At 42.0% G+C, this 17,383-nt stretch overlaps 1 protein-coding gene across 1 annotated transcript; it reads right to left on the reverse strand.

Moving 5' to 3' along the window:
- Positions 1 to 2,229: 2,229 nt before the first annotated feature.
- On the reverse strand, positions 2,230 to 3,596 carry LOC130077248 (uncharacterized). The gene has a single exon (XM_056242416.1). The coding sequence runs from the start codon at positions 3,489 to 3,491 to the stop codon at positions 2,694 to 2,696; it is 798 nt and encodes a 265-aa protein (XP_056098391.1). The 5' UTR covers positions 3,492 to 3,596; the 3' UTR covers positions 2,230 to 2,693.
- Between the last annotated feature and the right edge of the window lie 13,787 nt (positions 3,597 to 17,383).

Genomic DNA, 17,383 nt, shown 5'->3' on the forward strand with positions numbered 1-17,383 from the left:
GATAGCTCATAACTAAAGATATTTCGTGCGGAGGCCAGACAAACTCACGGAAGCGATCTGCATCTCTCTCACGTGCTTTATTCCAAATCGAACTCGTGCAGCATAACTGGCTGTCACACACGTTTTCCCTCTCACATCGTTACTTAACAAAATAAAATAATATAAAAGTAGGCATCAGAGATTACACACACACGGGGTGTTCGAGGCACATGATGGCACAACAATACCAAAGTGTCGACTCTTCAACAGGAGCGCGCAGCTCTTAAAGGGGCCACACCCTATTTCCCCTCATCACAGATTCTTAAAGGGGTCACACCACATTTCCACTCGTTACACGCCCCTGCTGCTAAACACACTTTGAGAGAGCTGTTAAAATTGTTTAATTGGTAATGTCCTGTTTATCACAACAGTATGTGGGCATGTATGTTTAACATTTAGTTATTTACTTCGGTTTATATTTCCACAGCATGAAGAAACTACCTCCAATTTCATATGTGTATATGGTAAAACCCTGCACATAAATAAAAGGTGGAAAAGATATGATGACTCCTACTCCCTGATCAGAGTACTGAAGTGGTTACGAACATTAAAGAACCGGCATTCAGTGGGGCGATCCCCAACATTCGTGGAAATCTATAGCCTACTGATGGGATAACTTTTGAAACATATGGAAGCCCATTTCCGCCACAGAGTAAAAAAATATAATTCTGTAAGTCATAATAATGAGAAACTTTCTCATTATTATGACTTAGTTTCTCATTATATTGAGGAAGTTTCTCATAATAATGACTTAGGCCGTGTGTCCACCAAAGCGTTTTTACTCGCGCCTGGCGTACGTTTTCAATTGTTTTCAATGGGAGCGCCGCGTTTTTTAAACGCCATGAGCGCAACGAGGCGCTGAGCGTGTATTTAACGCTCAAGCGCTGAGCGTTCGGCGTTTTTTACACGCTGAAGCGCTGAGCGCCCGGCGTTTTTACTGGTCGCCGAGAGTTGAAAAATGTTCAACTTTTGGATAAAACGCAGCGCTCATCACTGTCACTTTTCACCAACCGTCCAATCACAGTGGAGGAGGGGCGGGACTAATATCACACCGACCAACTGTCATTCAATATTCTTTGTGTACAAGGAGGACATCAACCAGCAGAGCTGAAAAAAAATGGATGAAAAATTAATATTGCTGGTCTCTGAACATACGTGTTTATACCAGATGACATCCCCGGATTACCACAATGTGAATTTAAAAAACAATGCTTGGAGGAACATTTCATCGGCGATCGGTCTATCAGGTAAGCAGTCAGACAGCTGATCGGTGGGGGCCGGGATCTACGTTAGCGTAACGTTAGCTTGCAAACCGTCAAAGCTAATTTTTTTTAGATACTATAAATAACGCCCGGTAATCGGAATATTCTATTTGTTTTAAGTTTCACAAAATCTCTAATCTTTTTGTTAATACGAATTTCAGTTGAACAATGTCGTAAAAAGTGGAAATACCTGAGGGACACTTTCAAAAGAGAGAAAAATGAAGAGAAAGAGAGAAAGAAGTCAGGTTCAGGGACAGCAGGAGGCAATCGGAGGTGGAAATACATGTCCATCCTCAACTTCCTGGAGCCATACATCACAAACAGGGACACCTCTAGCAATTTGAATACATCTTGTGATGAGGATATCAGTGTAGTGGCTCTCCTTGAGTCTATGGTAACACCAGTGGAGGTAGTGTAGCATACGTGAACCTCAATGTTATGTGCTGCTACATCTGTTTTAATTGTGTAATAAGTGCTGCTATATCTGTATAACGAATTGTAGGATTGACATGTTAAATGAAAGGCGGTTATTATTTCTTTTAAAGGAAGGAATTATTATTTATGTCAAAGGAAGGAATTACTTTTATTATTAGTAGTAGGCTATACACTTTATCTGTGTATATATATATATATATATTATACTTTAAAAAAAAATACATTTTCTGATTTGTCCCCCACAGACATCAGATGAGAGCACACAGTCCCTGACCCAAACCCAGGCCAATACCACACAGCCCGGATCTCCTGACTCCCCTAATGTGCCACCACTCTGCACACCTGAAATTTCTCGCCGTACTTTTGCTCCAAAGAGAAGGGCTGAGCAAGATATAACTGACTATCAGCGCTGTGTGCTGAACGCCATCAGTAACAAACCAGATGAGGAAGAGCATTTTCTTTTAAGTTTAGTTGCTGCTTTGAGACGCCTTCCTCCACGCAGTCGATCTGAAGTTAAAATCAAATTTCAACAAATATTACATGAAGCAGAATTTAACAATCAATAAAACACTATCATGCACACATAAACAAACATACAGACAAGACACGCACACAAACATGACCTAATAGACTCACCAAATTACTACATGTAACAATCAATAATTTTATTTTTTAATTTGCAGTTTGATGTATTTATGAATCTGTACATGAAAAGTGATCATTAAAATAATTATTAAAAGCATTCATCTTTTCCAGTCATTTATTTTCCTCTTTTGATTTATACTACTATTTTATTTTATTCGTAATGTGTAGCTTGTTAGGGAAAGGAAATATGCTCATTTTCTAAGGTTATGGGTGGCTCTTAAAAGAGCCTTTTTATTTTATTTTAAATTGGTGGTGGTCCTGAATGGTACTGATGTTAGTGGTCCTGATGGTGATGGGAGTAATTATGAGGGATTAGATGACAGAATGCTGCCATGCAACTTCACCTGCTGGAGAGGAAAAGTAGTTGGTGTACCTTTGCCTTATTTCCAGTGCTTCCCTAGAGGCATTGTTGCTGCCTGCTTGCTGGATGGGCTGCATGGCAAACTGTGGCTCTGATGGCAGGGGGGCACAACTTCCTTCCTCTTCATTAGCATCCTCATAGCGTAGGAAATTGTGAAGGATGCAAGTGGCCTTCACCACTGCATCTGCCACTTTTGGTGAGACACCAAGCACTCTGTGGTAGAGTCTCCATTGGGCAGCAAGTATCCCAAATGTGCACTCCACCAGCCGCCTTGCACGGGAAAGACGGTAAATAAACACACGCTTCTCTCTGTCGAGATGTTTTCCTGGGTAGGGTCGGAGAAGGTGCCTCTTCAAAGGAAAAGCCTCGTCACCCACAAACACATGTGGCACAGGCTGGAGGTCTACTGCTCCTGGCAAACGTGCATCCTCTGGCAGGTCGAGGGTTCCCTGGTGGAGGGCCTTGCCAAAGTCGGAGGCACAGAGGGTCCCACCGTCACTGCTTTTTCCGTATGCCCCCACATCCACCATCCGAAAAAGGTACCGGGCATCAACCACTGCCAGGAGGACGATGGAGAAGCTACCTTTGTAGTTAAAATACATTGACCCTGTTGAAGTTGGGGCCTGTATTGTTACATGCTTCCCATCAATTGCTCCCAGACAGTTGGGGAAGTTCCAAAGCCTATGGAAGTCCTCCGCGATCCTCTTCCAGTGCTGTTGCTCAGGGAAGGGCATGTAGTCCTGGACCATGAGAGACCATATTGCCTCACACACTTCTTTTACAACCCTTGCCACTGTGCAGTAACCCACCCTGTAGCTAAAAGCTATTGACCTGAATGAGTCTCCAGTTGACAGATACCTGAAATAAATACAGAAAAAAGTTGCAAAGGGACATTAATTATAAGTTACATAAAATAAATAAAACATCTATTTAAATCATACTTTCATTATTATAAATGAAATAAGACATCTAGCCTATTTATATTATGCTTTAATTATATAAAAGTATATTACATTATAAAGGTGTTTAGATGGGTAAAATATCTTCAGTATCACTGAATCATAAATACCTATAAGGTTTAAAAAAAAAAGTAAAATAAGCGCTGTCATACCTCATGTGCAGTGAAGAATGTAACTACATGTAGCCTACTAGAGTACAATTTTGATGCACTTGTAACTTTACTTTATTTGAACTTTTTTTTTTTTCTACTAACTTATTTCTCTTATCCACTATATTAAAGAGACAAATACTGATTTATTTTTTTACTTCACTAAATTTACTTATAAATTTTCATTTTCAGCTTAATAACACAAAATATCACTTAAATAATTTTCGGAATAGCATACTTTCACCTAACGTTATGCACTATACCTCAGACACATGCAGAGACGTTCTTCCGAGCTGATGGACTCCCGGTAGTTTGTGTCTCTCTTTGAAATAGACGGTCCAATTTTCCGGAACAACATTTCAAACTGTGTCCTGCTCATCCGAAAATACTCCTTGAACCGGCCTCCGTCCAACTTTAGTTCTTGGACCAAACGATGGTACTCGCCGAGATGTTTTCTCGCTCTCAAAATCTCATGAACCCACATAGACCGGCGTGTTCGTCCTATACGTGGCTCAGCCATCCCTTCTTCCAAAGCAATGGCCAGAGCAAGTACTCTACATTGTGTCGACATTTTTTATATAAACCAAATTATCTGAGAAATCAGTTACAAATTAACAAGGTAATGTTACAAGTAACTGTGCCGCAGATATTCTGTATCATAGCAACGAAGCGTCTCAACGGAAAAAACGCTTCGCTGCCAAAACGCTCTCAAGCGCCCACAGCTGGGCGTTTTCAGCAGAGCGTCTAGCGTTTTTAGCCGGCTAAAAACGCTTTGGTGGACACACGGCCTTAGTATCTCATTATAATGAGAAACTTTCTCGTAATTATGACTTAAGTATCTCATAATAATAAGAAATGTTCTCATAATAATGACTTAACATCTCGTAATAATGACTTAACATCTCATAATAATGAGAAACTTTCTCGTAATAATGAATTATTTTCTCGCACTTCTATGCATGCGCAAAGCAGCGGAGCAGAAGGGAGTGCCACGCTAGCGACATCCGCTGGTCAAAGTCAGAATGACCGCTCATTAAAGAATTCCGGTAGTTCTAGGGCCCTATTTTAACGATCTGAAACGCAAGTGTCAAAGCGCAAAGCGCAAGTAACTTTGTGGGCGGATCCCGGCGCTGTTGCTATTTTCCCGGCGGGATAAATGCCTCTTGCGCCTGGCGCAAATCTAAAAGGGGTTGGTCTAAAGTAGCTTCATTATTCATAGGTGTGGTTTGGGCGTAACGTGAAATAAACCAATCAGAGCGTCATCTCACATTCCCTTTAAGAGCAGGCACGCTTGTTCTAAAGCGGATTCCTATTATAACGGCGGATTTGCCAGGCGCGCGCCAGGAGCAGTTCACAGCCGAGGAGAGCAACGTTCTCGTCAGGGCCGTAAAACACAGAGAAGTGACATTGGGGATGGAGAAACCCACCCAAATTAACTTCTGTTAAACAGGCGTATGATAATTTGGGTGAATGTGTAAGCTACATGTATGCTTTTATAATAAATTGTCTATCTATCTATCTATCTATCTATCTATCTATCTATCTATCTATCTATCTATCTATCTATCTATCTATCTATCTATCTATCGTAATAATGTATGATTTGCAAAAATGAAAACTGCTGCTTAGATGAGAGAATCAAAGTGTATGCGCGTTGTGCACACGCTACATTGATTATGGCCAAGTATGCGCCCTTAAAATAGCATAATGAACAACGCGCAACGCGCCACTGACTTTAGACTAGTTTTTTACTGGTCAGTGGCGCAATTGTTTTATAGAACAGCAAAATAGCATGAGGGAAAGTTTGCGCCGGAACACGCCTCCTCTTTGCGCTGAACCGCCCCGGGGAGCGCAAGTGTATTTCTTAGTTAACCGACGTGTGTCTGTGGAGGGAAAAGCCCGCTTTGCGCGGGTGCAAAATAGGAATGATACATGCGTCAGTGTACAAAGTCATTTGCGCCGAGTGCAAGATAGGGCCCCTAGTGTTTAAGTGGCAAGTTCTATACATTTCCAAACATCTTTCAGAATTGAAGTTCAAAAAGGTTGTGGTGGATGACCAAGTTTGTTTTCAACGGAATAAGAGCATGACATTGTTAAACAACAACACCACCAATAATGGAAGAGGCCTGTGGAGATGTTGAGAAGATATGGTATATATTCAACATTCATAATGATTTTCCCCTTCATAATGCATGATACGTTTTGTGATGTAGACAAAGTTCTCTATAGCAGATGTAAATTATTGGCGTGATCAATTAAGTTAAGAAATTGCAGTATATACAAAAGTAAATATTTGCTGCATGTTTGTGCTTTGTAATTCTTTGGGGTAGAGGGGTAAAACTTATATGACAAAGCCCTTAATTGAAAAACTTTATGATAAACATGTAATTTCATACAAGGAATGCAAAAAGTGCTGCACGGGGTGTAACCAGAGCCGCTGCTAGCCATTTTGGTGCCCTAAGCATAATTCCTTTATTCAGGAAACCCTTTATTACTATATTCTAAAAAATCTAAAAAATAATAATAAAATAATTGTGTATGCTATTTATTTATGCTCATTGTCAGTTTTTAAAGACATTGTTCCAATTTTATTTTAGATTAAATCGCGCAATTTACAGGAATTGTTTGTTCTTTGTGCTTGTGCAAGGAAAAACCACTCCATGGTTTCCAATGTGCCAGCATGTAATTACCAGTAGGTGGTGGCTAATGTCCAATATTTTATGCGTTAACACGCAAATGACATGTTCCAATCCTTTGAATGAAAAAATGAATATCTTTTTTTACTCTTAGCTACCAACCTTTCTGTTAATGTTATTAATATTAAAACAGTTTTTGGCTAAGATAAATTGTGATTGGGGTTTACCTGAGCTTATACTGCCTTACCGTTTTCACAGCGATTCGAAATGCAATTTTAATTATGTTATTATGGAAATTGATATATGAAATTCTCCCCATCCCATACATGAAAAAATACATGACGTGTTGGTGATATATTATATATAGGCTATATATTAAAATAGTCTTACATAGGCTATATGAAATAAAATGACACAACCCTGTCTCTTTTTGTTAAATTTCAGTTTTATTGATCAATGATAGCCATTATTAAAGTATAAGTAGCCTAAAAAGTATAAGAAGCTATATAAGTCAAGAAAAAAAGCAAGTTAAAAGATTCAGTCAAACATAAGTCAACAAGCTAACGTTACGTTACAGTTAAATAGCCTAAATATATAAAGTTATGAAACTTCATTATTCCCCTCAGCCAAAATGATTTGCCAGGGAACAAATCATAGATTAATGAGACCAAAGATCGCCAGTTAGATATACACAAGCCGATTTATAGCTCATGTTTAACCACTAGACACAGAGCCCGCGGGAAACGTCAGAATAGCCGAGGTAAGGCTGTTCCAGGCGGGGTACATGAGCGTTGAGCGCCCGGTGATCACCTGGAACTCCGAAAACGTCAGAAAATTCTTTTAAATAGGCGCTATCTTTATAAATAAACCACAGATTTGAGCTTTAAACAACTATATTCTCGACTGAAAAACTCTTAAAACTACATTTCGTGACTCAATAACACTTATATTTTTAAATTTCGCGGCCTTGAAAAACACTTTACCACACCGGCTTCCTTTATCTTCGGAGTTTCCGCTCCCGAACAGCACCATAGGCTAGCAACCGTTCTCCCCCATTCGTTAGCTGTTCGAAACGTCACAACACTACAAGGATTCTGGGTAATATCCCATAGCAAAGTGAGGTCTGATGCGCACTTGCGAAAAGGGTGCATTAAGTGCCCTTATGATCACCTCTGGAGAACACTATTAGAGGATTGGGACACCCTACGGTCTTACACCCCTTAGCGAGAACGCGCATTGAGGGGCACAAGGGCGCAAGTGCGGATATTGGGACAGGGCATACTGTATATAAAAAGGAGAGAGGCTCGGGAGCGCGCATACACATCACATCCGATGGATTTCGCAGAAAATCCGACCCGGAGACTTCACATAGAAATAGGAAAACTGGCCTTCGGAGGTAATAGCAAAACCCGACAAGTGGATCATTGTAATGTGTGATTATAACCCCTTCACACACAGGCAATAAAAAAAGAGGATTAATTTTAGAAGAAAAGTTACATTAGCACCTTTAAAGGCAAATCATTTGGACGTTTCAAATAGCCGTTTGTATCAACTATGCTACATTACATACAGGGAGTGACTGATAATTTTTTTTTTTTTCATTTAATGATTTATTAAGATTTATAATATAGCCTATTTATAATATTCATTTAAAAAATATTTATATAGGTATATATATATATATATATATATATATATATATATATTGAATAAATTATTAAATAAAAATACATTTTTATCAGTCACCATTCTTCATTTCACCAAGGTCCAACCACCATTTCTGGCCTCAGCACGGCCTCAACAATAAACATCACCAATTAGTAAATAGAATTGTTACTATTTTTAGTACACCAAAATAGTACAAAACCTTACAGATTTATAATCACAGCAAAAATAAATTAACAACCCCAAAAACCCAACAACTATATACAATTTAATTTAATACAGTAACTGTCACATCATCTATACTATTGCAAATCGCAAATGCTTTATAGTTTATATTTTCTTCAAACAAACCATGCAGTCTAAAAATTAATTCTGCTCTAAAGTATTAGACAAAGACATCAAAATCGTAAAACTCTAAAGTTCCTTGAAAAAACAATACAAACAAATTGACACACAACTATTATGATTACAATGCATGTAAATGAGTTTAGAGTTGTTTGGTGTATTTATTCCCAACAGATGCTACTTTTGCTGTTTTCTCCTCTCCTCATTAGTTCCCAAAACGAGGGCCTTAGAAATGGAGAGACAAGAGATAAATCATGACAAAGAAATATGAACAAGCTGACAGGTAGGATAGGATCAACATTTAGTATGCAATTTTCAAATTAAATTGTATAAATCATAAGAAAAGTTTTGTGTTACTGGCTTGTGTCATATTACAATTCTAATTTTTTTTTATTGGTCCATTCTTAGTGTTAATCTCAGTCTTAACTTACGCTCGCAAAGTCTCCATGGAAAAGCCCTGGTAATTCAGATGAATCCTCATCTTCTGGTTGCAGTGAGACCGACGGTCACAATAATCTGTGCATTTTTTAGACTGTTTATTGCAAATGAACCTTCATAATCAGAAAGCACAAAGCACGGCATCACTACAGAGTCTTTAACAAACCTGATATTTGCTTTTAATTGAATGTAATTATTTTTATAACAATAATTTGTGTGAGAAACAGACCAACATTTGTTATTGAATTGTTAATGAACTACGAGATTTAGGATGGATGTAAAGAAAACCTCTCGGTTTTACTAACGTAACCTCGGTCCCCTGAGGGTATTGCGTAAGTAGGTTAGGCTATGGGAAAACTAATTTTCTCGAAAATATTGAAGCCAAATTTTTAAAACACAGTGCAGCTGCACAGCAGACACATAGCTGAGCATCTAGCGCGGTCATTGGCTGTGCTACGAACCTATTGCGAGGCCAATCAGGCCGTTTCGTGCCCAGGCGCGTCAGAGCTCACCAGAATGGGTGTGGCTTATAGCTATATAAGCCCCCATTTTCGCCATAGAATCAGGTTTAAATCAACTGAAGCGATCCCCTAATCTGAGCACAGTAGCACGGCGGGTTAGTACCCACGACATTTCCCTTTCAAGAGGTCTCTCGTATTGTGTAAGTAGCGTCAAAATGCTGTGTGTGCTTAAAACTTCGCCCCATACTATAGCATGGAGCAGAGTGCCCGAGGCCCATAGAAGAGTAAAGTTATAAGTCCTAATAGAGGCCAGACCAATGACATGGAATGGACCTTAAAAAGGGCCAAGCACCTAATTTATAATGTATGAAGAAGCATAGTTCAAATCGAACCAGGACCAGATACACATCGGGCCTTATAGTTATGGTGAATTGTGCTTAAACACTTATTATATCGAAAGAACTTTTGCTTGTAAAGCGGGAACTTCCAGGTTATAAAATTTCATGTATGTGGACGGCGAGGCCCAGCCAGTCACAGTACAGATATCTTAATTTGGTATTCCACTCAACCATGCCCATGAAGAGGCCATGCCTCTCGTGGAATGAGCTCTGATGCCTATTAGACAATGGAGGCCCCTAAACTCATAAGCTAGCGAGATACTATCCAACGTGATAATCTTTGCTTTGTGACTGCGACCCCTTTGGTGCAGCCGCCAAAGCATACAAAGAGCTGTTCTGACTGCCTGAACAGGGAGTAGATTCACGTCTCTTTCGTCCTCTGGCGAGGGAAGAGCTGACAGCGAATTGACCTTCGCTCTGAACGGACTGGAGAGCACTTTAGGAACATACCCGTGCCTTGGCTTAAGGATGACTCTGGAGTCGTTGGGCCCAAATTCAAAGGTAGGAAGCGCTTACTGAAAGTGCTTGCAAATCACATACTCGCTTGACTGATGCCAGTGCTAGCAAGAGAGCAGTTTTGAGCGAAAGAGGCTTCAGGTCAGCGGACTGAAGCGGCTCAAATGGGGCTTCCTTCATAGCCTCCAGTACCGTGGAGAGGTCCCAGACAGGTGCAGAGGGGGGTCAAAGCGGGTTTAGACTTCTGGCCCCTTTGAGGAAGTGCACGACTAGGTTGTTTCTTCCCAGTGATTACCCGGCCACATGAGTGTGAAATGCTGCTATGGCCGCTACATATACTTTGAGCGTGGAGGGGGTGCGCCCCGCGTCCAAACGCTCTTGTAAAAAGGAGAGCACCTTTGGCAGTCCACATGAGTAGGTGTCCAGACTCCATGCTGTACACCAGCCAGAGAACACTGACCATTTTAGAGTGTAAAGTTGCCTGGTCAAGGCGCTCTCGCTTCAGTGATGGTTTTCAGCACCCTTTTTGCGAGGTCCCCGGATACCCGTCGGGGGGCCATACATGGAGGGCTCACAAGTCAGGATGGGGATGCCAGATCGTTCCGTTTGCTTGTGTGAGGAGGTCTCTCCTCACCGGAATCGGCCATGGGGCTGTTTCCAGCAGCTGAGTCAACTCGGAGAACCATGGCTGGTTCTTCCAGAGAGGAGCTATCAAGAGCACTGCACACTTGCTCTCCCTGATCCGTTCGATGACCTTAGGTAGCATCGTGATCGGAGGGAATGCATACAGCGGGTGGCTTGGCCAATCGTGGGCTAGCGCATCCCTGTCTTTGGAGAAAAATGTTTGGCAACGAGCGCTGTCTCCTGAGGCGAAGAGGTTGACTACTGCCTCGCTGAAGATGCTCAATATCAGCTGAACCGTTCACGGGTGAAGCGACCATTCCCCTGGCAGAACTTTGTCTCTGGATAGCATATCCGCACCCTGGTTGCTACATTGCTAAATGACTACAGGCCTGTCGCCTTGACCTCCATGGTCATGAAATTTTTTGAGATACTGGTGTTGTGCCATCTGAAGGACATTACAGGCCCCCAGCTGGACCCCCTGCAGTTTGCCTACAGGCCAAACAGGTCTGCAGATGATGCTGTCAACATCGGACTGCAATACATACTGCACCACCTCGATGTGAGTGTTGTAGCCTGTTGCAGTTAGTTATTCCTAGTTTGTCTCTGCAAACATGGCCAATAAAGCTGATTTTAATTCTGGTTCAGAATGCCTGGCACGTGCGCCACTCTCAGAGAGTGCATGTTGTGCTGAGCCCATATAATGAGGTTTTTGGCCATGGTTTGCAGGTTGCTCAACCTGAGTCCACCTTGTCGATTTATATAGGACACCACTGTCATGTTGTCCGTCCGGACCAAGACGTGATGGCCTTTTAGGTATGGGAGAAAAGCTTGCAGCGATAAAGCGACCGCTCTCATCTCTAGACAGTTTATATGTTGGCACCTCTCCGGACTCGATCATAGGCCGGAGATGGGCCTGTCCTCGTAAAGGGCCCCCCAACCTAGGCTGGAGGCGCCTGTCGAGATAACTTTCCTCTTTGAAATTATGCCCATACTCACACCGGTTCGGGTACCAGCCGGCTGCTTTCCAAGGAGCCAGGGCTCTGATACAGCCGTTGCTCACTTTGATGCATAAGTGGCCAGGTCACCATGCGTGAGCCGGTACACATGGTTTTAACCAGCGTTGAAGAGGACGCATGTACAGTAGACCTGGCTGGAGTACTGATGATGCTGAGGCCATGAGACCTAACATCTTCTGAAATCTCTTGAGAGGCGCCTGCTCTGAACGATCCGAACTAATGTGATCCTGAGACCTAGGCATTCTAGATGGCTGAGGAACCAGGATCTGTGAGTTATTAACTGCACCTCCGATTGGGCTATAACCAGTCAATCATCAAGGTAGTTCAACACTCGCATTACCCGTTGTCCCAGGGGGGTGAGAGCTGCTTCGTAAATGTACGGGGTGCTAGAGATAGGCCGAACGGTAGGACCGTGTACTGATAAGCCTGCCCCTCGAAAGTGAATCTCAAGAATGGTGATGGGGCATTTTCTGAATGTGAAAATAAGTATCTTTCAGGTCCACTGAGAAAAACCAATCCCCTGGGCAAATCTGCTTGAGGATTTGTTTGGTTGTCAGCATCCTGAACGGGCGCGTCATAAGCGTTTTGTTCAGGTGTCTGAGATCTAGGATGGGCCTGAGGCCTTCTTTGGAACGATGAAGTAGCAACTGTAAAAGCCTGACTGACTTTGTGATAAAGGGACTGGCTCTACAGCCCCTTTTACTAACAGTTTCGACACTTCAGTGCGAAGGACGTGAGCAACGTCGCTTCTCACTGTTGTCTCGACCATGGCTAGAAAGCGCGGAGGTCTGCGAGCAAACTGTAGCGAGTAGCCTCTTTTTATTAAGTTCAACACCCATTCTGATATCACGGGGATGGCCTCCCAGGCTCTGGCCCGCATTGCTAGGGGTTGAATGATATCTGGGGACAGGCCGCTTTGTGATAGGGACCCGGCCGCCCAGCTGCTCTGTGCTTGTGATGCTTTGGGAACAGTGCTTATGTGCAGGGGTGCGTACTTTATAGTGGGCACACAACCTACATTTATTACACCTCCAGTGTGAGCCGCAGGGAAAACTGATATTGTTGGAACAGTGCTTATGTGCAGGGTTGCGTATTTTGTAGTGGGCACACAACCTACATTTATTACATCTCCAGCTCGAGCCATAGGGAGAACAGCCAGAAAAGTGCTCTTTTCATGCTTTATTTGGGTCGCCGTAAAAACGGCGTTTGTTTGCAGATGTGCATGTTTCAAAACAGACTCGTTTACTACAATATTGATATTTCCAGCGGCCTGAAAAGAGGAGACTGGGAGATGTGTGAAAGACTTTTTGGAGGTTTATGCACTTTATGGGGTTTTCTAGGGGTATTTATGGAGGGTTAAATTAGGTACAGAGTCATGGGTAAGTCAATTTTAATTTATGGGGACACGTATTGATAAGGCAAATGGGTGAACAACTTAAAACTACATGCCTGTCTGTTTTTTTGCTCTAACAATGTTTCGTTGTTATCCTGTAACAATGACAAAATAAATAAACTGAAACTGAAACTGAAACTGAGGTTGGTGTGGCCGCAGTGGGACTCAAACACTCTATTTTCCTTCCTGTCACCGTGGCTAGGAAGGCTTTCGTTCAAGCACCATTAAGTTCGCCATGCTCCTGCCAATCGCCTGGGCGATTGATTTGGTAGCTCGCAGAGCCAGGTCAGTGGCGCTGAGCAGGTCCCTGAAAGCTTCCGGTTCAGGTCCAGACTCGTCCATCGAACAGAGAAGTTTGGCCTGAAAAACTTGGAGGACAGCCATGGTGTGAAGCGCCGAAGCATCTTGGCCAGCGGAGGCCTAGCCTCGGCCGGCGAGAGCTGAGTTCAGCAAGGCTTGGACGGGTGAGTCACTTTAGCTTTCCATCCCATGGTGGTGGGCGGGCCAAGGTGTGCGGCCACTGCTTCTTCGAGTGGAGGAATTGTCTTGTATCCTTTTTCCACAGCGCCGTAGACAGTCGAGAGCGTTGAGGAGATGGAAGGCTTTAGACGAGCTGAATGGGGCGCTTTCCCCGACTAAGTTAGCTTGTCGTGTACTTCAGGAAAGAACGGAGCACGCCTCTCCTGGGGGGTCTGTCGGCGCCCCTGCAGGAACCATTCATCCAACCTGCTAAGCATGGATTCCTCGGGCAAAGACCACTCGAGCCCGAGGTCTTCAACGGCCTTAGTCAGGACGCGGAGAACCTCTGAGTCAAGGGTGGTTCTTACGTCGCTCGTGCTGGCTTGTCTTGAGGGTGCGGGGTCGGCCATAGAGCCTGTCTATTCCTGGCATTTGGATGCATCGAGAGAAAGGGTGTCATCCTTATCGTCCTCCTCATCTGAACCTCCAAAAGAGACGAGACTGGCCGCTCGCTGAGAGGGGCGCTGGTCCGCCTGTGTGTAGAGTGTCAAAATGAATGCCAGCGTCTTGAGAGCTGCTTAGCAGGTGGATTGTTCTGCTTTTCGACGGCGGCTAAGAAGGCTTCTCAATCCGGAGGTCAGAGAAGTGGTAAATTGCTAAAGGAGATTAGATCTGATTCTATGGCGAAAATGGGGGCTTATATAGCTTATATAACCCATTCTGACGGGCTCAGACGTGCCTGGGCGCAAAGCGGCCTGATTGGTTCGCGCACATGAGCCGCCTCGCCATAGGCCATTCTCGAGAAAAGGAGTTTTCCCATAGAGTAAGCTACTACGCAATACAAGAGACCTCTCGAAAGGGAACTTAATTTATAAATAACAATTCTCAAACTTTTGATTTGTTCCTTGCAAAAAGGTAGTATGTGATTTCAGCAGACATGGAATATGCCTCAAAAGTCGTTCTTTTATGGTGTTTTTGTGTCCTTTTTAAAGCTTTTAAGCTGTACTCTCCATGAAATTGCATGCAAAATCTATATAATGAATGATAAACCAAATGCAAACCCTTTAAATGTTATCACACAACCTGGTCTTGTGTTTGACCTCTGCAAGATCTTGATTCCATCCTCCAGTAATAAGCCAGCATTTACCCTAGATGTGGAAACACATTATTTTTTAATATATATAAAAAGAATATATAAAGGATTAAATATATAATAAATTAATATAATAATAATAAAAAATATACAATAGTTCCTTTGTTTACTAAGCAATTTTGTGTTTCTAAGGCAATTCCTCAAAGGTGAGTGACTGTGTGATCAGTGTTATTAATTCATAGCCTTTTAATGTTTTAGTTCACTAAAAGAATTAAACTCTGCCATGTCATTCAAAACCTGTGTCTTTCTTTTTTCTGTAGAAAAATCTTATCAACAGACAAATTCACATAGAAACAGGACAGAGGTGATTTCAGATGTTTCTCACGTGAGTTCGGTTAGACTGGGGCAGTTCTGGCTCATCTGGAGGGTCCAAACAGACCACATCTCAGTTAGACACTTCACGCTCATTACCATCTTTTTCAGTTTAGAGAAGGAATAGAGAAATGACAGTAATGTATCTGAATCACTTTGGTGAATTATCTGAAAAAGTCTGGTCCAGTTGATGTTGATTATCTCTGAGTGTGGAAAGGTGAGACTGAATGATTGCAAATCCGGATGGTGATGCAGGAAAATCTCTATGTAGATACTATTTAAAAAAAATGGAAAAAAAGTTTCAAGTTGTTGTTGTGTCTATAAGTCAATAATTTCTTGCTTATAATATCTTTTTGTGATTATTTTTAAAATTATGATTAATTGGTGGTTTGTTGGGCACCAGACAATATTTGCATCATTAGCAAAAGACAAAAAAGATAAATGTGTGTACCTTTTTTTTAACTGTTTTGGGAGACCAATTTAGTTGCATTATTGCTATTAGAATAATCTATTAGATTGCAGAGACCAAGTATGCAAGATAAACGGGAGAACAAGATTATAATATAATTGGTTATACAAAACATATTAATCATATAATTATTTCTGGTTATCATTAGAAAAACCTATTTGATGAAAATAAAAAATAAAAAAATAACTTGTTCTTCACCTGGACGGCTCTTTGATGATTGACAGATCAAGTGAGTGGACAGGATTTATTTGGTAGGTGCTCACACGAACACTGCAAATCAAAGCACAGAAAAAATAAACATGAACTTAAAGTAAAAACAAAAGCACATTAAAGGATGATGCACGTGTGCATAATATAAATCAAATGTATAAAATACATTTAAAACATTACCGCTGTGAGCTCAGGGTCTGTCCTCTTCCGAGAGCGTGGATCAGTTCAATGAGATCAGAGACTGATGGATCTCTTATAGTCAATCTTCAAAATGAAATCCAGAAAATCACTGTACAGACTAATTAAGTTTAACTTGCTATAGCAAATTAGATATTAATTACATCCACCAAATATCTGTTCTAGACCAACGCATTTACCTTGCTTTTTTAAACTTGTGAAATACAGCCAAAATCATAGACAAATCTTCCGATGTTAAATGCAAACGATAAATTTCTTTGATGCTCTGACAGCACTGACAGCAGAACAGCAGGGCACAGACGTCTGCTCTTCTGAGCAATTTACCATCAAGTTGAATAATTTCCCAGGATTCCATTGCTTCTTTCACAAAGTCTTCTTCATGAAGTTCATAGAGACAGTGAAGAACAAAAAATACTCTTTCCGGGGACAAGGAAGAATCTTTAACCTCTTTGAAAATCCATTCTTTCAGATGAGCCTGTGTTTTTGGACAAATTAACAGACCATGTTTTTCAATTGTGAGTCTCACATCCATATTCAACAAACCAAATGCAAATTCCACCACAGCTGGTTTTGAGAAAATATCATCAAAAAACCTGGTTAGTTTCTTCTGGGACTCTTCTTCATCCAGAAGGACATAGTACAGAGCACAGAAGAACTCCTGAAAGCTGAGATGCATGAAACTGAACATCGTCTCCTGGTAGATTCGTCTCTTAAACAGGAACTTGCACAAGAATGGATTTCCAGCCGGGTCTGAAATGGTTTTATTCACACTATCCTCATCCAGCAGGACTTGCTGTTCCTGCATCCCTCTCTCTGCCAGCTCACCCAGACTCCTCAGCAGGGTCAGGACGGACTGACTCAAACCCTGGCAGTGATGCTGCAGAAGAGTGCACACAAAGTCCACGTAGATGGAGGTGGTGGTTTCCAGTCCACTTGTCTTATTTGCACCATATTTGAATCGCTCCTGGATAGTTGTGCAGATGATCCAGCAGACGACAGGGATTGAGCAGGCAGTGATGAGGGTTTCATTTGCCTTCACATATGTATAAGCCTCCCCGTAAAGTTCCTCATTTTGAAAAAACTTCTGGAAGTACTCCTCCACCCCCTTTTCTGAAAATCCCACAATCTCAGAGAAACGCTGAGGTCCTTTGAGCAGTTTACTGAGTGTGTCCGTAGCTGTAGATCTGGAGGAGACCAGCAGGAAAGACTCTGGCAGGATTCGACCCCTCAGCAGGGCACAAAGAGTGTCCACAGGTGGGGCTTTCTGAAGCAGATCAGTGTGTGCTGACATGTCATTAAT

Source organism: Rhinichthys klamathensis, unplaced genomic scaffold (genome assembly GCF_029890125.1).
Source record: "Rhinichthys klamathensis goyatoka isolate OS25496 unplaced genomic scaffold, OSU_Roscu_1.1 h1tg000726l_1, whole genome shotgun sequence".
Lineage (NCBI taxonomy): Eukaryota > Metazoa > Chordata > Actinopteri > Cypriniformes > Leuciscidae > Rhinichthys > Rhinichthys klamathensis.